Source organism: Vipera ursinii (assembly GCF_947247035.1).
Source record: "Vipera ursinii genome assembly, chromosome: 7".
NCBI lineage: Eukaryota > Metazoa > Chordata > Lepidosauria > Squamata > Viperidae > Vipera > Vipera ursinii.
In genome coordinates, this window is record NC_139521.1 from 9,985,507 (window position 1) to 10,004,681 (window position 19,175).

The following is a 19,175-nucleotide window of genomic DNA, read 5'->3' on the forward strand; positions in this document are numbered from 1 at the left end:
GCTAAATCAGACATGTCAAACACAAGGCCCGGGGGCCGGATCCGGCCCGCGAAGTGGTTTCATGTGGCCCGCGAAGCCATCCTGGAAACAGTGAGGGAACGGCCCCCACTGCCTTGGCCCTGGCCCAGAGACCCTCCTTCTGCCAGAGACCCTCAGATCTGTCCCACTCCTGCCCAGGCCCCCATAGGCACCCTCGATGCGAACGATGTAGAGCTGGCCACACCCACCCAGTTGGCCATACGCACTCTAGCCACGCTTCCCCAGTAGGCCACACCCACCTAGGCCATACCCACCCGGCCTCCTGAGGGCAACCACAATGCTGATGCGGCCCTCAATGAAATTGAGTTTGACACCCCTGTGCTAAATGAAGAGATAATGTCATATGTGCCATTATGGCAGCCCGTCTTCGTAGGGAAATAAAAGGCCAACAGAGTGTTTCCTTTAATGTTGGGTTTGTTTACTTGAACTAGATTGGTTTGTCAATGTGAATCATACACTAGCTAGCAGTTAAGCCATTATTCATTGAGAAATACCTGTTTTCACTGGATGGCAGTAACTGGTTAGCAGTCACTGGATGCTGCTGTTCCTCTGTTGCAGTGATGGCAAACCTTTCAGAGACCGAGTGCCCAAACCGCAACCCAAAACCCACTTATGTATCATCGGGTGCTGGGTGAGCGTGGCCCTTTGGGTGGGCGTGGCTGCAATGGTAAAGGCAGACTGGGTGAGACTAAAAAATTCAATCAATCAATTCCAACTTTGCGAGGATTTTTTTTTCCCCGCGAGAAGTTGAAATTGATTGATTGATTGATTGAACCTTTTTTCTTTGTACACACGGTGGAGGCCTAAAGCAAAAAGGTTTTATAAAACCCAGCTGAAGGCCTAGGACTGGGGCGACGGCACGTGTGCCTGCAGAGAGGGCTCTGCGTGCCACCTGTGGCACTCATGCCATAGGTTTGCCACCACAGCTCTATTGTCTTCATTGTAACCAAATAGGAATATGGTATAGCTAGACTTTGAAAAATATTTGTCGCAGACAGTTGGAACCAAGAAAGCTGGGATTTACATAATAATTGAGTTTATGCTGATAGGGGTTTGGTGTTTGTAGAAAGTACAACGAACACATAATACATAAGCAGGTTAAATGATGTTTGCAGATATAAAACCAGTTTGCACTTTGGGTCAAACGTTGCTAGCTGCTTTGCTATTTGCATGGAAGTGAAGGTGTTAACTCTGAACGAAAAAGCTAACGTGTACATTAGTCAGTATGAATTGGCATCATTTTGGTTCTTGGGGGAACCTATAGAAATAAGAATTCATAGATTAGCAATAATTATATATTGTGCTCTAGTGAATGAAATAATGGAAGAACAAAAATTGAGTTTGGGAATAATTGTGTGACATTCTAAATGAATGGGATCTTGGGGGGGGAGTTATTCTGCTAGGTGTCTGCCATGCATGAATGAGAGTGTGTACCATACATTAATGAATAAATGAATTGATGGATGGATGGATGGAAATCAGAGAACAGGATAGAGAAAAAGTGATTCAGCTATTCAGAGATCTAATGTCAAGGTTCCAACTGATGAACCCAACCAAGCAAACACTTTTGAGAGTTTCCAATGTAAAACTTTATTGAATACATCATTTTGCCACGTATGAAAGTAAAACCAGCTCTGGCTAAACCCCACCCAAACCCTGTATAGTGAAAGCATAGGATTCTCTCTCTTCCCCCTGGATCAGGTCACATTGTCCAATTAGAAGGAAAAGTATTGTTATGAGAAAAATGTTTCTAGATCTGGCCAGACACCTGATGAGCGTCCTTGGGTCCCATGGTCTTCTCACTTAACCTTTGAAGTCTGGATTCCATTCTTTCCCCCCGCCCCCCTCCGGTTCGTTGGCAAGCTGATATAAGCAAATAATTGCTGCAGCAATAAAATCGTGCTTGGAAACTTGACACCTAACCATGAAAGAGAACGGGGACTGTTTGGTGATGCATGGTACTTTTTCAAGTCGGCTAGACTTGGATCAGCTTAGGCTGAAATAAATAGCGAGTAGGATGAAAATGGGAGGGACGCGGTGGCTCAGTGGGTTAGGACGCTGAGCCTGTTGATCAGATGGTTTGGCAGGTTGAATCCCGAGTGCCGCGTAACAGAGTGACCGCCTGTTACTCGTCCCAGCTTCTGCCAACCTAGCAGTTTGAAAGCATGTAAAAATGCAAGTAGAAAAATAGGGACCACTACGGTGGGAAGGTAATAGCGTTCTGTGCGCCTTTGGCATCTAGTCATGCCGGCCACATGACCATGGAGACGTCCTCGGACAAGCGCTGGCTCTTCGGCTTTGAATCAGAGATGAGCACCGGCCCCTAGAGTCGGAAACGACTTGCACACATGTGCGGGGGAACCTTTACCTTTACCTTTAGGATGAAAATACAGATAGTCCTTGACTTACAATAGTTTGTTTAGTGGACATTCAGAGTTACAACAGCACTGAAAAAAGTATTTCACCCTTACAATTGTTGTAAGGGTGGTCACATGATCACAATTCAGACCCTTGGCAACTGACTCATATTTATGACGGTTGTAATGTCCCAGGGTCATAGGATCCCCTTTTGAGACCTTTGCACAAGCAAAGTCAATGGGGAAGCCAGATTCGCTTAATAACCCTGTTACTAACTTGTTGTTGTTAGTTGCGAAGTCGTGTCCGACCCATCGCGACCCTATGGACAACGTTCCTCCAGGCCTTCCTGTCCTCTACCATCTTCTAGAGTCCATTTAAGCTCACGCCTACTGCTTCAGTGACCAGTGGCGTAGCGTGGGTTGTCAGCACCCGGGGCAAGGCAAGTAATTTGCGCCCCCTAACCTGTGGATTTTAGCACTCGAGTCTCTTCCACTAGCTCAGGAATTCTGGGAGTTGAAGTCCATGAGTCATAAAAGAGCCAAGGTTGCCTACCCCTGAGTTAGGTTCAAGGCAAAAAAGGGTCTCTGGAGAAGAGGGAAAATGCTAGTTTAAAACTGAAACAAGGCAACTTTAAGGTGCCTCAGCTGTGATTTAGGATGAGACAAAGAGAGGACATGGCGTTGAAAATGGTTAATGGGGCATGTTTGTTCCACTCTTAGTGGACGTCAGGATAAACCCCACGAGAGAATGACCTTACAACAGATGTGAATAGGCTTGGACTACGTTTGTAGATTGAGTGCATACATCACATGGAGCGATGATGGGCTTCATCAAGATTTATGATCCCACAATTGGCTAGTTTTCTCCATCTTGTCCTAAACCCTGGATACCAACCACGGTTTATGGCTTAGCATGTGGCGTGGGGTTGACCCAACATGTTAGGCGACAAACAATGACTTCCAACTTACAATGCCTCAGCTTCCCAAGGTTATTCCAAAGCCGGAAAAGCCAACCAACCCACCCTGCAGCTTTGCCTGCTTAGGCTGAACCTCAGGAATTCATACTTGCTGCGGCGCCCGACCTATTTTCTGCCCAGACGCTGCTTATCCAAGCCAAGCCGCCTCCTTCTCTTTGGCACCTCACCCCAAACAGAAACTGAGATTGAAGGCAGAAGAAGAGTTCAAGCTTTTAATGGGGGGGGAGGGCTGCTTTTCTGCATTCCAGCAGGACAGGATTTATTTTTATTTTTATTTTTTAAAAAAGCGCCTTTTGCAGAACAGAGACAGCACGGGCGCGCCCACAAACACACACGCACACGCACCCGACCACGTCCTCTTGCCCCCAAAGTCTGCATGCACGGTTGGATCGGCAACCTGCCGACGCAGCTTTCGTTCCAGAGCAGGGACCCCCGGAGAGACGCTGCAGCGATCCTCCCCCCGTGGGAAATCCACCCTCTTTCAAGCCCCGCCGCGTCCCCCCCGCCTTTGGCAACTCCGGGAGCGCCTTGGGAGAGCCTCCGCAGCGGAGCCCCGGGCTTGCAGGAGGGCCGCACTCTGTGCACGCTCAGGAGCCGCCTTCTCCTTTGCGGGGGGGGGGAGGAGGGGGAGAAGGCTTCCGTCCAGCGCCGGCGGCCGGAGCGAAGGCGGAGCGGCCCGAAGGAGGAGTCACGCTGTGTGGTTGTGTGTTTGTGTGTGTGTGTGTGTGTGTGTGGCGCGCCGTGGGGCGTCAGGCCCTTCCCGGCTGGGGCTCCGGTGCCTCCGCCCTGCCGGATCCCGGCGCCATCGAGCGCGCCCCCCCAGATGTTGCGCCCGGTGCGGCCGGCCCCCCCTGCACCCCCCACGCTACGCCACTGTCAGTGACTCCATCCAGCCACCTCATTCTCTGTCGTCCCCTTCTTCTATTGCCCTCCATCTTTCCCACCATTAGGCTCTTCTCCAGTGAGTCCTTCCTTCTCATTAGGTGGCCAAAGTATTTGAGTTTCAACTTCAGGATCTGGCCTTCTAAAGAGCAGTCAGGGTTGATCTCCTCTAGGACTGACCGGTTTGATCGCCTTGCAGTCCAAGGGACTCGCAGGAGTCTTCTCCAGCACCATAGTTCAAAGGCTTCAATTCTTTGGCGCTCAGCCTTTCTTATGGTCCAAGTTACTAACTTAGCAACTGCAATGATTCACTTAACAATTGCGGCAAGAAAGGTCATAAAATGGGGCAAAACTCAATATAATGTCTCAGTAAAATAAATATTGGGATCGATTGTGGTCGTAAGTCAAGGACTACATGTATTGGAGCCATCAAGAAAATACAGCAGGCACAAACTCCTTGCTCATCTTTAAAGATGTTTAACCAATTAAATGTACATAAATCTGCAATCTTTTTTTAAAAAAATCACTGGGGAATAACAAAACATTGATCATGTCATCTATTTTTGTCAGGTGGTGCACCATCCATTTTCCCATCAGGATCTCCTTTGGTTGTGAATAGTGGAGAAGAATTTAAGCTGACCTGTACTGATGTTGGCCCAGTGACGTGGCGGTTTCACAGTGCTGACCCATCAGTGACGTTGAAGAATTTCAAAACTAAAGAAGTGCTTGTCAGTCGAGCAAGACCAGCAGACACAGGAACCTATATATGCAAGAACAGAAAAAACTTGAACAGCTCCATTTATGTTTTTGTTAAAGGTAATTTCCATTTTTATTTCTTCCATTTTCCCTTTCTTCATCACGAATAGGCCTTTTTTAAAAAGCACTAGGTGTTCTGTCCCAGCCTAGCTGAGCTCCTTGTTAAGTTCACAAGGTGAAAAAAACCCTCTTCAAATCAAGCAGGCAGAAAGCGCAGGACAAACCTAAACCCCTTTTATTACTCACAGACCTGAGGAAAACAAGCACAGTTCATCGCAACTTGATTCTTATCCCGAATGGTTGCCTTTGTCAACCAGCACCTCCCACATGTCCCCTTTTATTATTCAGCTAAGGCGTGGCTTTCCTAATGCCTGCTCCTTTGCCTCTGGAGCCGCCCCGTTGCATTCCTCTGTCCTGCACTCTTTGCCTGCCGGCGTTTACGAGCATCCTGGATATCACCCAGCTGTGAGTCATCACTGTCCAACTCAGACTCCCAGCACAGCTGTGTCTCAGCCTGAGCGCGAGTAGAGGGGCCAGGCTCCTCATCAGACTGTAAGTCTTGGAGCTCCTCAGAGCCTCCCTCTGACTGATGACACTCCAGGCCCCTCCTCCTCCTCTGAGTCCTCAGTCTCAGCTGCTGGATGCACAGGCTGGCGAGGAATCACAACACTAGGTGTGAAGGATGGATTCGGTTTACATTTATAGTCATCCTGTTTATACTTATAGGCAGCGCAGTGGCTCAGTAGTTAAGACACTGGACTTGTTGGCTAGGAAACCAGCAGCCTGGGTTTGAGACCCGAGCACCACGTAACCGCATGAGTTCCTGTCCTTGTTCCAGCTCCTGCCAACCCAGCAGTTTGAAAGCATGTAGATGCAAGTAGATAAATAGGTACCACTTTGGTGGGAAGGTAACAGCACTCTGTGATGTCATGCTGGCCATGTGACGGTTGAAATGTCTCTGGACAGCACTGGCTCAAAGGTCTTGAAATGGAAATGAGCACCACCCCCTAGAGTTGGCAACCACTAGTAGAGTCAAATCTGCAGGGCCCTTTACATGTATGTATGTATGTATGTAATCGTAGGAAAGCAGCATGTCAATGAAAACACTTTTGAGCTACAGTGTGTAACTCTTCCTCATAACTTAAACAGAATGTCTGAATAAGTATTTAGCTGTCCAACCAGGGGGTCCACAAAGTATGCTTAAAAAATTCAAGTCGTGGTCATGACAACGTGACTGAAATTCCACCTGTTTCTTATGAATGACACATGAACATAAAAACCAGGCAAAGTTTGATTGCCCAGTTGTTCCAGCTAGTACAGTCGTAGTAATCCAATTCATTTGGGCAGCACTGACTTGGGAAAGATAGCTATTACTTCTGGTGGATGCTCCACCTTCTAAAAACATGATACATGCCTTCTTGCACAGCTGCAAGACAGTGGCAAGATGTTGATCTAAAATGGTATCAGTTTCAAGGTACTGTTTGGGGAAAAGTATTTTTTGGATGTGAGTGTCTGTGGCATAATCAACACATATCTTTCTGGCTATTAAAAGACAGATAACATGGAAAATTATAGATTGACACTAAATATTCATTTTAAATATTCTACTAGCCAAGAGTTCTCCTGGATCCGTTCAGGAGAAGAGTGGATTAATTCTTTTTCCTCTACACCAGGGGTTTCAAACTGCCTGCCCACGGGCCCGATGCATCATAGCGAAACTGCGCCCACCCCATTGCCGGCAATGGCAAGAAAGTCATGATACATCATGACGCGTCATGTGACATTGCAAGTTTGACACCCTTGCTCTACACCAAGCCCTAAATGAAAATATCTTCTCTTTTTGAAATTGCCACTTGACGTTAGAGATGGTCCAGAGATGTAAACAAGAGGCAGAGGAGAATCAGTTTGCAAATCTGAATCTGCCACCTCAGATAAGACTTTCAGTCTGAAATGAAATGAACCTTTATTGTCAAAGTACAACTATGTGTACATTGAGATTAGCTGAGCCCCCTTTTGTGCTCCCACCCCCCAACACACAGTGACAACAAACCCTCCATCTTACTACACCATGTGAACCAACTACACCACACACCGGCCTCCCAATTCAATTCTGCATAAAGTTCACAAAAGTTCACAAAAGTTATTTCTCATTCAAAAGCCTAACAGCCCACGGATAAAAGCTATTTTTCAGCCTGTTGGTGCGGCTGGCTATACTCCTATATCTCCTACCCGATGGTAGGAGAGTAAAGAGATACCATCCAGGGTGTGAGTCATCCCTGAGAATTTTCCTCACTCTTCCAAGGCAACGAGCCCTGGCGATGTCATCCCGTGGTGTCAGGGGACAGCCCACAATGTCTTGTGCTGTACTCACCACCCTCTGTAATACTTTCTTATCTGCGGCTGTCAGACCAGCATACCAAACCACAATACCATACAAAAGGACGCTTTCTATAGTAGACCGTTAAAAGAGGGCCATAAGCGGTTGTTCTACCCTGTTCTTCCGCAAGACCCTGAGAAAGTGAAGCCTCTGTTGGGCCTTTCTAGCCACCTGGGCTGTATTAACTTTCCAGGTCAGATCTTCACAGAGGTAGACTCCCAGAAATTTAAAGGAGGAAACTCTCAACACAGTCCTCCCCGATGTAAAGTGGGGCAAGTTCCTCCTTTTTCCTCCGGAAGTCTAGCACCATCTCTTTCGTCTTGCCGATGTTCAGGTGCAAGTTGTTACTACACCATATGGATAGTTTTTGTACCTCCGCCCTGTATGCTGTCTCATCCCCACCTGTAATGAGACCCACCACAGTTGTATCATCTGCAAACTTAATTATCGCAGTGGATGGGTCAGATGATACACAGTCATAAGTGTACAAAGAGTACAGGTAGGGGCTAAGCACACAGCCCTGTGGCGAGCTGGTGCAAAGATTCAGGGGGGTGGACAAAACAGAACCGACCCTCACTGTTTGTAACCGGTCCCTGCCTCTCAAGTCAGCCTGGTTTTTAAGTTTCAGAAATTCTTAGAGAAAGATTACTGTCCTTCAGGCAAGTTCATACCGTGGATCATGGGTCCCCAACCCGTGGCCTGCTGGCCAGCGGGCCATGGAACAGGCTGACCAGGGCATGCACCCCCACTGGTGCTAGCACCGCTATTGTGGCAAAAATGGAGCACCATGCAGCAAAAACAGGGCACCACACGGTGAAAATGGGGTGGTGCTAGCACTTGTGTGACACTCGCTAGTACTGCCCTGTTCGCGTCGCGCTTGCTCGCGGCCCCATTTGTGTGTGGACACACACGTGTGTAAAATGCTTCCCTCCTCCTTCTCCCTCCAGTCCTTGTTGGAGACCTCTGCCGTAGATGAAAATAAGGAGTCTTTTTTTTTCCCAGCACACATCCCTGCAAGGGAAGCTAGTGACAGGAAATCATATGAAGTCTTTATAACAGGCCTTGTTTATTACTTTGACTTCAAAAACCATAATCAAAGGGCACTTCTAGAGGGTGAGCCTAAACGCATTTACCAAGGTGTAAGCCTGATTGAATCCAGTTTGACTTCAGAATAAACTAGCAGCAGAGTTTGTCATGCACCCAGGTTCATTGTATCCTACTTCTTCTTCTTCAACCCAACATAGCCATGGTTCCAGATTCTAGGTTCTACCCAAAGTGGCAAGATTGACTGTCTTACAACTTCAGACATGCCCACCAGATGATAAATAAATAAGGTGTTGTGATTCAGTGTCAGCCTGTGCTCCCAGCAGCTGAGTCTGAGGAATCTGAGGAGGAGGAGGAGGGGTTTGGAGAGCCTTCGGTATTGAAGAGAGGCTCTGATGCACTGCAGGACTCTCAGCCTGGCCCCTCCAGTCGTGTTCCTCATGATGCTCAGCTGTGTGAGGAGGAGATGTCAGACTCAGAGGAGTCACAACTGAATTTGTTCAGAGATGCTAGAAGCAGAAGGCAATCCAGCAGAGCAAAGCAGAGCAAATCTATGAGGCAACTCAGTGAAAAGAGGAGAAGGCATTGAGAAGCCACACCTTGGGACAGATAATAAAAGGGGAAGGTGTGGGTGGGGCTGGTTGCTGAAGGCAACCGTTCGGAGATATTCAAAGAGAATCCTGGTCTGTTCTTGCTAATCTGACTCTTGTTTGACTCTTGTTGGATGTTTTGAATCATGTATTTTTGGTTGAAGAAAATACTCTGTTGCTTTCTTGTTTGAAAGACTTTATTATTTGGAACTGTAAATAAATTTACAGTTTACAGGATCTCTGTCTTGTGTTTTGAGACCAGAGAACTGTGCTGTGGCATTGATTCATCACAAAAGGTACGTGATTAGGGCAAATAATTTTTGATCTGGTAGCTGTATAAGTTAAGGCTGGATATGCTGTGCCATCTGGGATTGCCAGGCGCAGTTGTTTCCCCCCCCTCATAGTATTAGTGAAGAAATATCTATTGTTTTTATTATTATTATTATTATTATTATTATTATTATTATTATTATTATGGAATATTTAGATACTGGATTAATACTTGGTTTCTCTATCCCTTTCATCTGGCAACTAGATGTTGGAGAGCATCTTGGCATTTGAAGCCAAGAGGATGCTGAATATAATTATGAGTTTATATTGTAGATCTTTAAGGACTGACTCATATGTACCAACCCTCCAGTGAGGCTACACTAATTCAGTGAAGAATAAGCTGAAAATGTCTCCACAATTTCCCCCGTCCCCTTTCTGAAACCAGCGTTGAAAGATGTTATTTGACCCAAGTGAAGTTTTAGCATCGAATCCTGGGATCTGTGGTTTGTTTATTTTTCTTTCTTTAAAATATTTGCATGGGCTGCCTGTTTTAAAACCCAAGTCTGGGCAGCCCATAGTAATAAAGTCCCGTACTATAAAAACCACAAACCATAAATCTATAAAACACACAACCAAAACCTGCTGCCTCAGTCACCCCTTGGTAGCCCCAACAACCAAGCCCAAACTTCCTCACTCTATTCCAGTTCCTGGGTAGAAAAACAGCCTTTGACGGACCTCTGGCAGGCTGAAAAGGGTGGGGGCTGGCTGAATCACCGGGGCAAGGAGAGTGTACCACAAGGTAAGGGCAGCCATAGAAAAATACCATAGATGCCCTCTGTAACACACCTTCCCTTTGCTACTCCAGAGCTTCCATAAAGGATGAAGTCCGTAGGATTTTATTCTAAATTTGCCTTGAGCAATGTGGCTCCAAAAGGATCCTGTTGAGACTTATTCTCCTCGTTGATATTCAGACTGTGCCTGTCTGCATATGCAGATTGGAACGATGCCCCAGTAAAGCCAAAGGTTTTTGAGACTAGAATGAAATAAAAGATGAGAAGGCTTGGATTATAGGCTTCTGATGAGTCCTCTGGGGCAGTGGGCAGCTGTTCCATGGGCTTTTATAGTTCTAAAGGGATTTTTGGAAGCGTCCACAAAAGTAAGTTCTGTGTTTTGCCAGAACATCCATAATCTTCTGCTGGCATATTTTAAGGACTGGTCCACACATGTGCGTGCAGTTTTACATTTCTTCAACCACCAGTAATTGGCATTTGATTGAATGAATGGATTGCACTGAAAACAGTTGTTTTGCTGATTTGAAATAATCTGGGAACAATTATTAGGAGACTTCAATCTGTGACTTTTTTTTCCATAAGTAAAGACAACATTTAGCAATGTCTACGTATGGGAACCTGATGGTATTTTGCTTGAAAATCCGTATTTTCTGATGCTGCTTTTTACCTTTTTACAAACAAACAAACAAATAAAAAACCATTATTGGAAACTGCCCTTTAGCGATACTTGGGTTTAGCATTCAGCTTACTGAATAATTTAAAACCTAAGAAAATCCCTTTTCTATGGTGCTGAGTGTATAGACTTTACCATCAAACAAATGTAGGAGTGTAAGAATTTTGTTACCATTCTAGATTGCATTTTTAATTTATTAACAATAATTTCTATACTGCTTTTCCACAAATCCCATCAAGATAATGTGGGAATTAGATGGGAAATATAAAGGAGCAGCAAACACAGATATATTGTTGGAATTAAACAAGCAAATAAGAAAGATTTTAGCACTTTATCGAAAGGCTGAGCATAAGGGTTGGGAAGAGATTGGTTTGGCAAATAGAATACAACTATGTTATCAATTAAGTTCTATTAATGTTCTGCTCAATTAAGAAGGGATTAAACATCTGTGAAATGGAAAAATCTGTTCAGAGGAATCTACTGAAATATGACTTTTATTGTTTAAGGTACATTTCTAACCGATGTCTAAAAAAACAGGAGGAAATTGAACCTTGTTGGAAATGTTTACCTTCTTTTCCATCACCACCATACAGAGTAGGACTATATGAAAAATGGGAGCAAAATAATTAATTGTTGTGATTGTGAGTGTGTATCAGAACTACACCATTTCATCTGTGACACTGTCCCCGCAGTAGTTAAAAAACAGCTCATTGATTTCCAGATACAGTTGTAATATTTCTTCTGGACTTTGAGTTTGCATAGCATGAGCAACAGCCTAAGTCACGGGTAGGCAACCTTGGGTCTTTCATGACTCGTGGACTTCAACTCCCAGAATTCCTGAGCCAGCCGTGCTGAAGGGAAAGGGAGAGGTTTCCAAGCTGAGCCATGCTGGCTCAGGAATTCTGGGAGTTGAAGTCCACGAGTCATAAAAGAGCCAAGGTTGCCTACCCCTGGCCTAAATCATTCCCTACTTAAAACCTTTATTTCTGTTGAAATCCAGAAGCTAAAATCATAAGTGTCAATAGATTTGCTTTTTAACTTAGTAGGAATTCTTCTCAGAACCTGGACAAGCCATCATTCAATTCTTCCCATTTTGCTAAAGCAGACAGATTTCTGGTTTGAGAAAGGAGCCCTCGCCAGACCACAAAGTAAAACACTGCTCAGGCATTCGATAGAGTTATGCCGTGGTTTGGATAGCAGTGATAAGCCTAAAGCTTTGAAAGTCACGCAGATGAGGTGTCGCCTTCTAATCTAAGCCATCTTTCCTTTCAACGTCAGGAAGCCTTTGTGCTTAAAACTGTGCATGCAAGGTTGGGGCGTCTTGTGTGTGAGCTCTCCTTGTGTGACAGACATCACTGCTGAAAGTAAGGATGCCTTTGATGATCAAAGATCACCAGCTCAACTTAGTCGGACAGGCTTCATCTTCACGAGTCCCAGGTGACTTGTAATCCTTTGTCTAATGCCTGAATGGAGTTTAAAATTGATGGATTTGCATGGGACCTTTCTGTCGTTACACTTTCAGACTTAAGACTAGGGAGCTGACTTATTTATAAGACAGTACATTGTAGTATTCTACTGGGTCTTTCTGATTTATTAGAACAGCACCCTTTGGAGACCGGTGTGACATTGGGAGGTATGTAGAAAAGAGGTGAGGTTTGCATCACAACATTTCAGTGCTGTTTGCTGCATTCTCCCCTCGATGCTGGCATACAGTGTATGTGAAGCATAGGTGTGTATGGCATACACACACAAGTCCTCTGTAACAAAAATTACCAATCAATAACATTAGGATAAGATAGAAAATAGAACAGAACAGAATAGAATAGAGCTTGAAGGGAACTTGGAGGTCTTCTAGTCCAGCCCCCTGCTCAAGCAAGAGAACCTATATTGTCTCAGGTGAATGTTCAGTCTCCTCTTAAAAATCTCCAGTGATGGAGCGTCCACAACTTCTGGAGGCAAGCTGTTCCACTGGTTAATTGTCCTCACTGTTAGGAAGTTTCTCCTTAATTCCAGGTTGCTTCTCTCCTTGGTCAGTTTCCAACTATTGTTTCTTGTCCTTCCATCTAGTGCTTTGGAGAATAGTTTGATGTCCTCTTCTTTGTGGCAGCCCCTCAAATACTGGAATACTGCTATCATGTTGCCCCTGTTCCTTCTTTTTTTCATTAGGGTTAGGTTAGGTTAGCCAAACCCAAGTCCTGCAGCCATTCTTTACGTTTTAGGCTCCAGGCCTTTGATCATCTTAGTTGCCCTTCTCTGAATTAAGAGAATCAAATATTTTAGGCCATAACATTTTTTTAATTCTGAGCAGAATATGAATCAGCAACTACAGTCTATCACTGAAGTCAGAGAACTATGACGTTATAGAGCAGAGGTCTTCAAACTCGGCCCTTTTATGACTCATGGACTTCAACTCCCAGAATTTCTCAGCCAGGCATGCTGGCTGAGGAATTCTGGAAGTTGAAGTCCATGAGTCATAAAAGGGCCGAGTTTGAAGACCCCTGTTATAGAGGTAGAATTGGGAGTGTCCTCACCTACAATTCCCATAATTCCCAGCCAGCATGCTCACTGGTATTTGTGTTGTAATTACCTATACTGGGAGGCATTGGGTTAGAGAAGATGTTCAGAGCCTTCTTCTTAAATATTTTATCAACCTCTTGATCTTTTCCATCTTAATGCCTCCAGGTCTGCTCAGCTACAATGCAACTACCAATGAGTAAGCAATTATGGGAATTAGGGAAGAATGCCTTAAATATTTTGTAGATTTCCCCCCTGCACTACATTCTTACATTATATGGTTCTGTGTTGGTGACAGAATAAAAAAAAAGCATGTTATTTTTCTTTCTTACTAATTTTCCAAGTAGAAAAGGAAGGATTTTAACTGGGATTAAAAACTAGTTAAGGATTGTGCAACTGGTTAAGTGTGTGTGTGCAAAGATTTGAATTGCCTCCATATTCTTTATGTAAAAAAGATATTTTGCGCCGCTGCTGTAGTAGACTTAACAAGCACATGTCCCATTAACACGGCTGTAACAAGTGGGGTTCACATTTGCACAGTGTATAAAAACATGGCATTTCAAAATGCCAAAAGAGAATCGGATCTAAGCTCAAAGCAGCACCTGACAGACTCTTACTTCTTCGAAATTGAAGAATGGTTGAAATGGTGCTTTGTGATCTCAGTATAAATCAGAATATTCTATGCGTCACTCTCCAGTGAGGATGTTGTACAGGAAAGACAGTGCCAGATGGTTCAAACTGAGCAGTACTGTTGGTAAGATAGTAATTATCATTAAATGATGATCTAGTTCACTTAAGCTATTTTTCCTTGTTTTATAGCCTCTCTCTCCATGAACACTTCAACTAGAATATTCCATTTTGGCCTCATTGTGGTACCCTCTCATTTTTTTTCATACAAATGTCCTTTTCCCCCCCAATATGATCACCAACCCAAGTTCCTGCCTCTTTTTTCCTTTGGTTTGTTCAGAACAGAAATGTCTTACAGAACGGAAAAAAGGCATGTTCAACATCAAAAAGAAAAAAGGAAAAAAAAACCCTCATCTCTTGTTGAGTACAATGGAAAGTGGGGAGGACACATCAAATCTCAAGTATTTCATTATCAATTATCTACTTCCTGTCCTCAAAATTCTTTTCTGTGTAGGAAATCCTAAATAGGTTTCACCTTAAGTTGTTCTCCTTGACTCCATGATAATATCATAGAATACTTGGGCTGGAAGGGACCTTGGAGGTCTCCTAGTCCAATCCTCTGCCTAAAGCAGGAGACCTTATACCAGGGGTAGGCAACCTTGGGTCTTTTATGACTCGCAGACTTCAGCTCCCAGAATTCCTGAGCCAGCATGGCTCAGCTTGGAAACCTCTCCCTTTCCCCCTCAGCATGGCTGGCTCAGGATTCTGGGAGTTGAAGTCCACGAGTCATAAAAGACCCAAGGTTGCTTACCCCTGCCTTATACCATTACCAATGTCCAATGTTTTGGATCTATTTTTTAACAAGCTTCTGTCCATTGTTTCTTGTCCTTTCCTCAGGTTCTTTGGAGAATAAATCGGTCCCTTCTTCTCTGTGACAGCCCCTCAAGTACCATAAGCCAGCTATCATATCACCCCTAATCCTTCTCATGTTAGGCTTGGCGTATTGCACCTAGTTCCTGTTGTGATTCAGGGTCAGCCTGTGGGTTCGGCAGTTGGGTCGGACGATTCAGAGGAGGAGGAGGAGGGGGGTGTTGGAGAGCTTGCTGAGGGGGTTGGAGAGCTTGCTGATGAGAGCCCACAGCCAGGCCCCTTCCACCTGGTCACGACGCAGACCCAGCTGTGTGAGCCTGACAGCGTGGATGAAGATGACCCACAACTGGCCCTGTTCAAGGACGCCCGATGCAGGAGGCAGTCAATCAGGAGTAAACAGAGGAAGGCAATGGGGCACCTCGGAAGGAGGCAGAGAGAAGCCACGCCCCGAACTGTATAAAAGGGGAATGTGTGGGAGGGCTGGTTTGCTGAAGGCAACCATTTGAATAGCTCCTGTTTCATGGTTCATGTTTGCTCTCTTTGCTCTCTTTGCTCTGTTTATGTTTTTATGTTAATAGATTTGGCAGGCTTAGTTCCAGCCTCTTGCCTTCTTGTAAAAGGGGTTGTCCCTGCCTTTTCTGCAGGGCCGGTAGCAGGCTGGTACAGAACAGTTCCCTTAACTGTTCCTCATATAGTTTAGCCTCCAGATCCCTTATCATTGTTGCTCACTGCATGCTTTCTAGGGTCTCAGCATCTTTTTTGTATTCTGGCAACTAGAATTGGACACAACATTCCAAGTGTGGCCTCACTAGTGCAGTATAGATTGATACTATCCTGCTTGTGATCTTGATGTTATCCCTTCGTTGAGGTAGCCTAGGACTGCAGTGGCATTTTTGGCAGCTGCAGCACCCTGCTTATAAAAACAAATCAGTCAGAATAGAGCTGGAAGGGACCTTGGAGGTCTTGTAACCCAACCTCCTACTCAAGCGGGCAATCCTATGCCATTTCAGACAAGTGGCTGCCCAGTGTCTTCTTAAAACCCTCCAGTGATGAAGCTCCCACAATCTCTGAAGGCAACCTGTTCCACTGGTTAATTGTCCTCATGGTTAGGAAGTTTCTCCTTAATTCCAGGTTGCTTCTTTCCTTGGTTAGTTTCCATCCATTGTTTCTTGTCTTGCGTTTTGGTGCTTTGGATAATAAGTTGATCCCCTCTTCTTTGTGCCAGCCCCTCAAATACTGGAATACTGTTATCATGTCACCCTTAGTACTTCTTCTCTCTAGACTAGCCATACCCAACCATTCTTTTTGACATTTCATTGATGCTCCACATAAAGGAAACATTAAATGGGTTCCCCCGCACATGCGTGCTCATCTCCGTTTCAAAGCCGAAGAGCCAGCGCTTGTCCGAGGACGTCTCCGTGGTCATGTGGCCGGCATGACTAGATGCCAAAGGCGCACGGAACGCTGTTACCTTCCCACCGTAGTGTTACCTATTTTTCTACTTGCATTTTTACGTGCTTTTGAACTGCTAGGTTGGCAGAAGCTGGGACGAGTAACAGGTGTTCACTCGGTTATGTGGCATTCGGGATTCGACCCGCCAAACTGCCAACCTTCTGATCGACAAGCTCAGCATCCTAACCCACTGAGCCACCGTGTCCCAAACATTAAATATATGCATATAAAAAGTTGCTTCTAATGCAAGCAATAAAAAAACATGAACGTGTACAACAACTTTGGATCCAAGTTAGACATTATTCAAGATATCACATGAATTTAAGAGTGGCTCATTATACCTTTGCAGGAATTACTCTTGTTTTAATGTCTAATTTTTTAAAAATTTTTATTACAGATCCAACGTTTCTGTTCTTTCACAAGCCCACAATACTTGAAATGGAAGACAGTGACGCTCTTATTGTGTGCCCAGTGACAGATCCAAATGTTTCCAATTTCACTTTGAAAAGATGTCATTACAAACCTCTGCCTGAGCATATGACATTAGTTCCTGATCCCCAGAAGGGAATCATCATAAAAAATGTACAGAGATCATTTCTAGGTTGTTACTGGTGTGTGGCACAACAAGATGGAGTTGAAAAAAGATCGAAAGATATAACACTTGTGGTGATACCAGGTAAGAATACATTCAGTTGAACTCAAATATTTGTTATCGTCGTACCATTGTGTATAATCCCTTTTCTTGTACAGCTTTGCAAACAGTGTATCTAGTTTACAGGCAGACCATTTTTCACACAACCTGTTGCAGCATCCCCAGGGTCACATGATCAGAATTCAGATGCTTGGCAACTGACTCGTATTTATGAAGATTGCAGTGACCAGGAGTCATATGATCCCCTTTTGCAACAAGCAAAGTCAATGGGGAAGTCAGATTCACTTAACAACCGTGTTGCTAATTAACAGCTGTGGTGATTTCCCTTAACAGCTGTGGCAAGAAAGGTCATAAATTGGGGGGTTGGAGAATCAGTTAACAAATGTCTACAGAAATTCTGGACTCCATTATGGTCATAAGTCAAGGACTGCCTGTATTTTAAAGGTAAGATAATTAGGAAAATATTTCACGCTAATAGGTATTCTCAGATTCCCATCAGTGGATTCAAGGCTGTGAATAGTAGCCATATAAGATGGTATTAGAAGAATTTCCTAATTCACCATCAGTCATTTTGCAAGATTAAATACAGGGCAGGCTTATTATCTGTGTTTGTTAGGTAGTGCCTATAAATGTTTTTATATTTTTATTTGGATTAAAGTAAAACTGTGATATGTCCTGATATTTAAAATATCTTTAGCAAATCTGATACTTTATTGGAAGATTAAGAACTGTCGATTCCAACTCCCTTTTTATGAAGGTTTTGCATATAATGACAACAATGTGCATCTGGATTGTTTTTTAGTTCACAAATCCTTACCATCCATCACCCTATCCAAAACAAACCAGCTTCTCAAAGAAGGTGAAGAATTTGAAGTTACATGTACAATCAGGGATATAGATAGTTCTTTGCAAGCTAATTGGATTTTTCAAGGCAATCCGGTGAGTTTATTATACCTAATAAGTACCAATGTACTTGAAAGAATAGTCTTTCTAAAAAATAACTTAAAAACATGTCTGAGGTGTATATATCAGCTTTGATAAAGTAGTATTCACGGAAGGCATCGTTGTTGGAATAATAGCATTGACAGATCTTGAATAGAAGTGAAAGTAGAACAGCTGCATGAAGATAAGATAATGGGAAGTAAGAAATTGAAAAATGTTTTGGTACAATGAGGAAATGAAAGAGGATATGGATGAGAAAAAGATGCGTATAGGAAAACAATTGCTGCAATAAACGATGAGCAGAGAATATGTGTATAAGATCCCAAAGGTAATCACAAAGAATGTAATTCAAAAAAGCAAGGAATAGTCAAAATTAAAAGAGACAGAGAAAATGGAAAAAAATAGCTTTGATGGAAATTAATAACTGTTTTGGAAGCAGGAATCCATGGCATAATAAGTTGAATGAAATATATAAGTTTATTTTTAAATGCTCAAAATGATTTTGAATTAAACAAATGAATTGCTGGGAAAAATAGGTTTGAACTTTTTATGTAACAGTGATATTGAATGTCAGTCAAAGAATAGAACTGTAACAAGCATTCAAGAAAAAAACAATAAAAATCCTGTCGTGAATACTGCGAGAATGTTGAAAAATAATAAGAGTGCAGGTAGAGTTGATACAACTGGAGAAGTGTTGAAACTGGTTGTAGTTTATGTGGAGTTATTATCAACATGTTTAATGCATGTGAAGATTGTAGCTGTGCCTGGTGATTGGAAGAATGTTTTTGTTTCCCTGTGTTAAAAGATAACAAGAATGGATTCAAAAACTGAGGCAGCACTTTTTTATTTTTATTTTTATTTATTATTATTATTATTATTATTATTATTATTATTATTATTATTATTATTATTATTATTATTATTATTATTATTATTATTATTATTAAAGTTCTACTCCGAGAGTGGTGTGGTAGCCTAGAGGTGGAGCTCTCGCCTCACAATCAGGAGGTTGTGAGTTCGATCCTAAGAGAAAATATCTGCTGTGAGCTCCGCATAGGTGTCAGGAAGGGCATCCGGCCAGCAAACACTCAGCTCCCTTCCATTGCCCCAACTCATCCCTATGCAGGGGATTACAAGATCATAAAAAGAGAGAAAAAAATGGGCTGGGCTGCCTGTGCTACCCATGTCACTGGACTGGGCTGCCTAAGAAAGAATAACTGTTCCTGGGATAGCATTTGAGAGAATTGTGATTGAAAGTGTACAAGAAATGAAAATGAGCACAATTTGAGCATAATATAGAATACTATTCTCAAATTATGTGGTATAGAAAACAAAATTTTGCTCATCACCAGTTCATTGGGA

General features: G+C 43.6%; 1 protein-coding gene across 1 annotated transcript in view; it reads left to right on the top strand.

Annotated features, from left to right (window-relative positions):
- KIT (KIT proto-oncogene, receptor tyrosine kinase) overlaps positions 1-19,175 on the top strand; it is a 130,163-nt gene that overhangs the window by 39,605 nt on the left and 71,383 nt on the right. Inside the window, exons 2-4 of the mRNA XM_083367897.1 lie at positions 4,826-5,071; positions 16,617-16,895; positions 17,674-17,810. Of these exons, the coding sequence (XP_083224023.1) occupies positions 4,826-5,071; positions 16,617-16,895; positions 17,674-17,810 (662 nt within the window). The remainder of the gene's footprint in view (positions 1-4,825; positions 5,072-16,616; positions 16,896-17,673; positions 17,811-19,175) is intronic.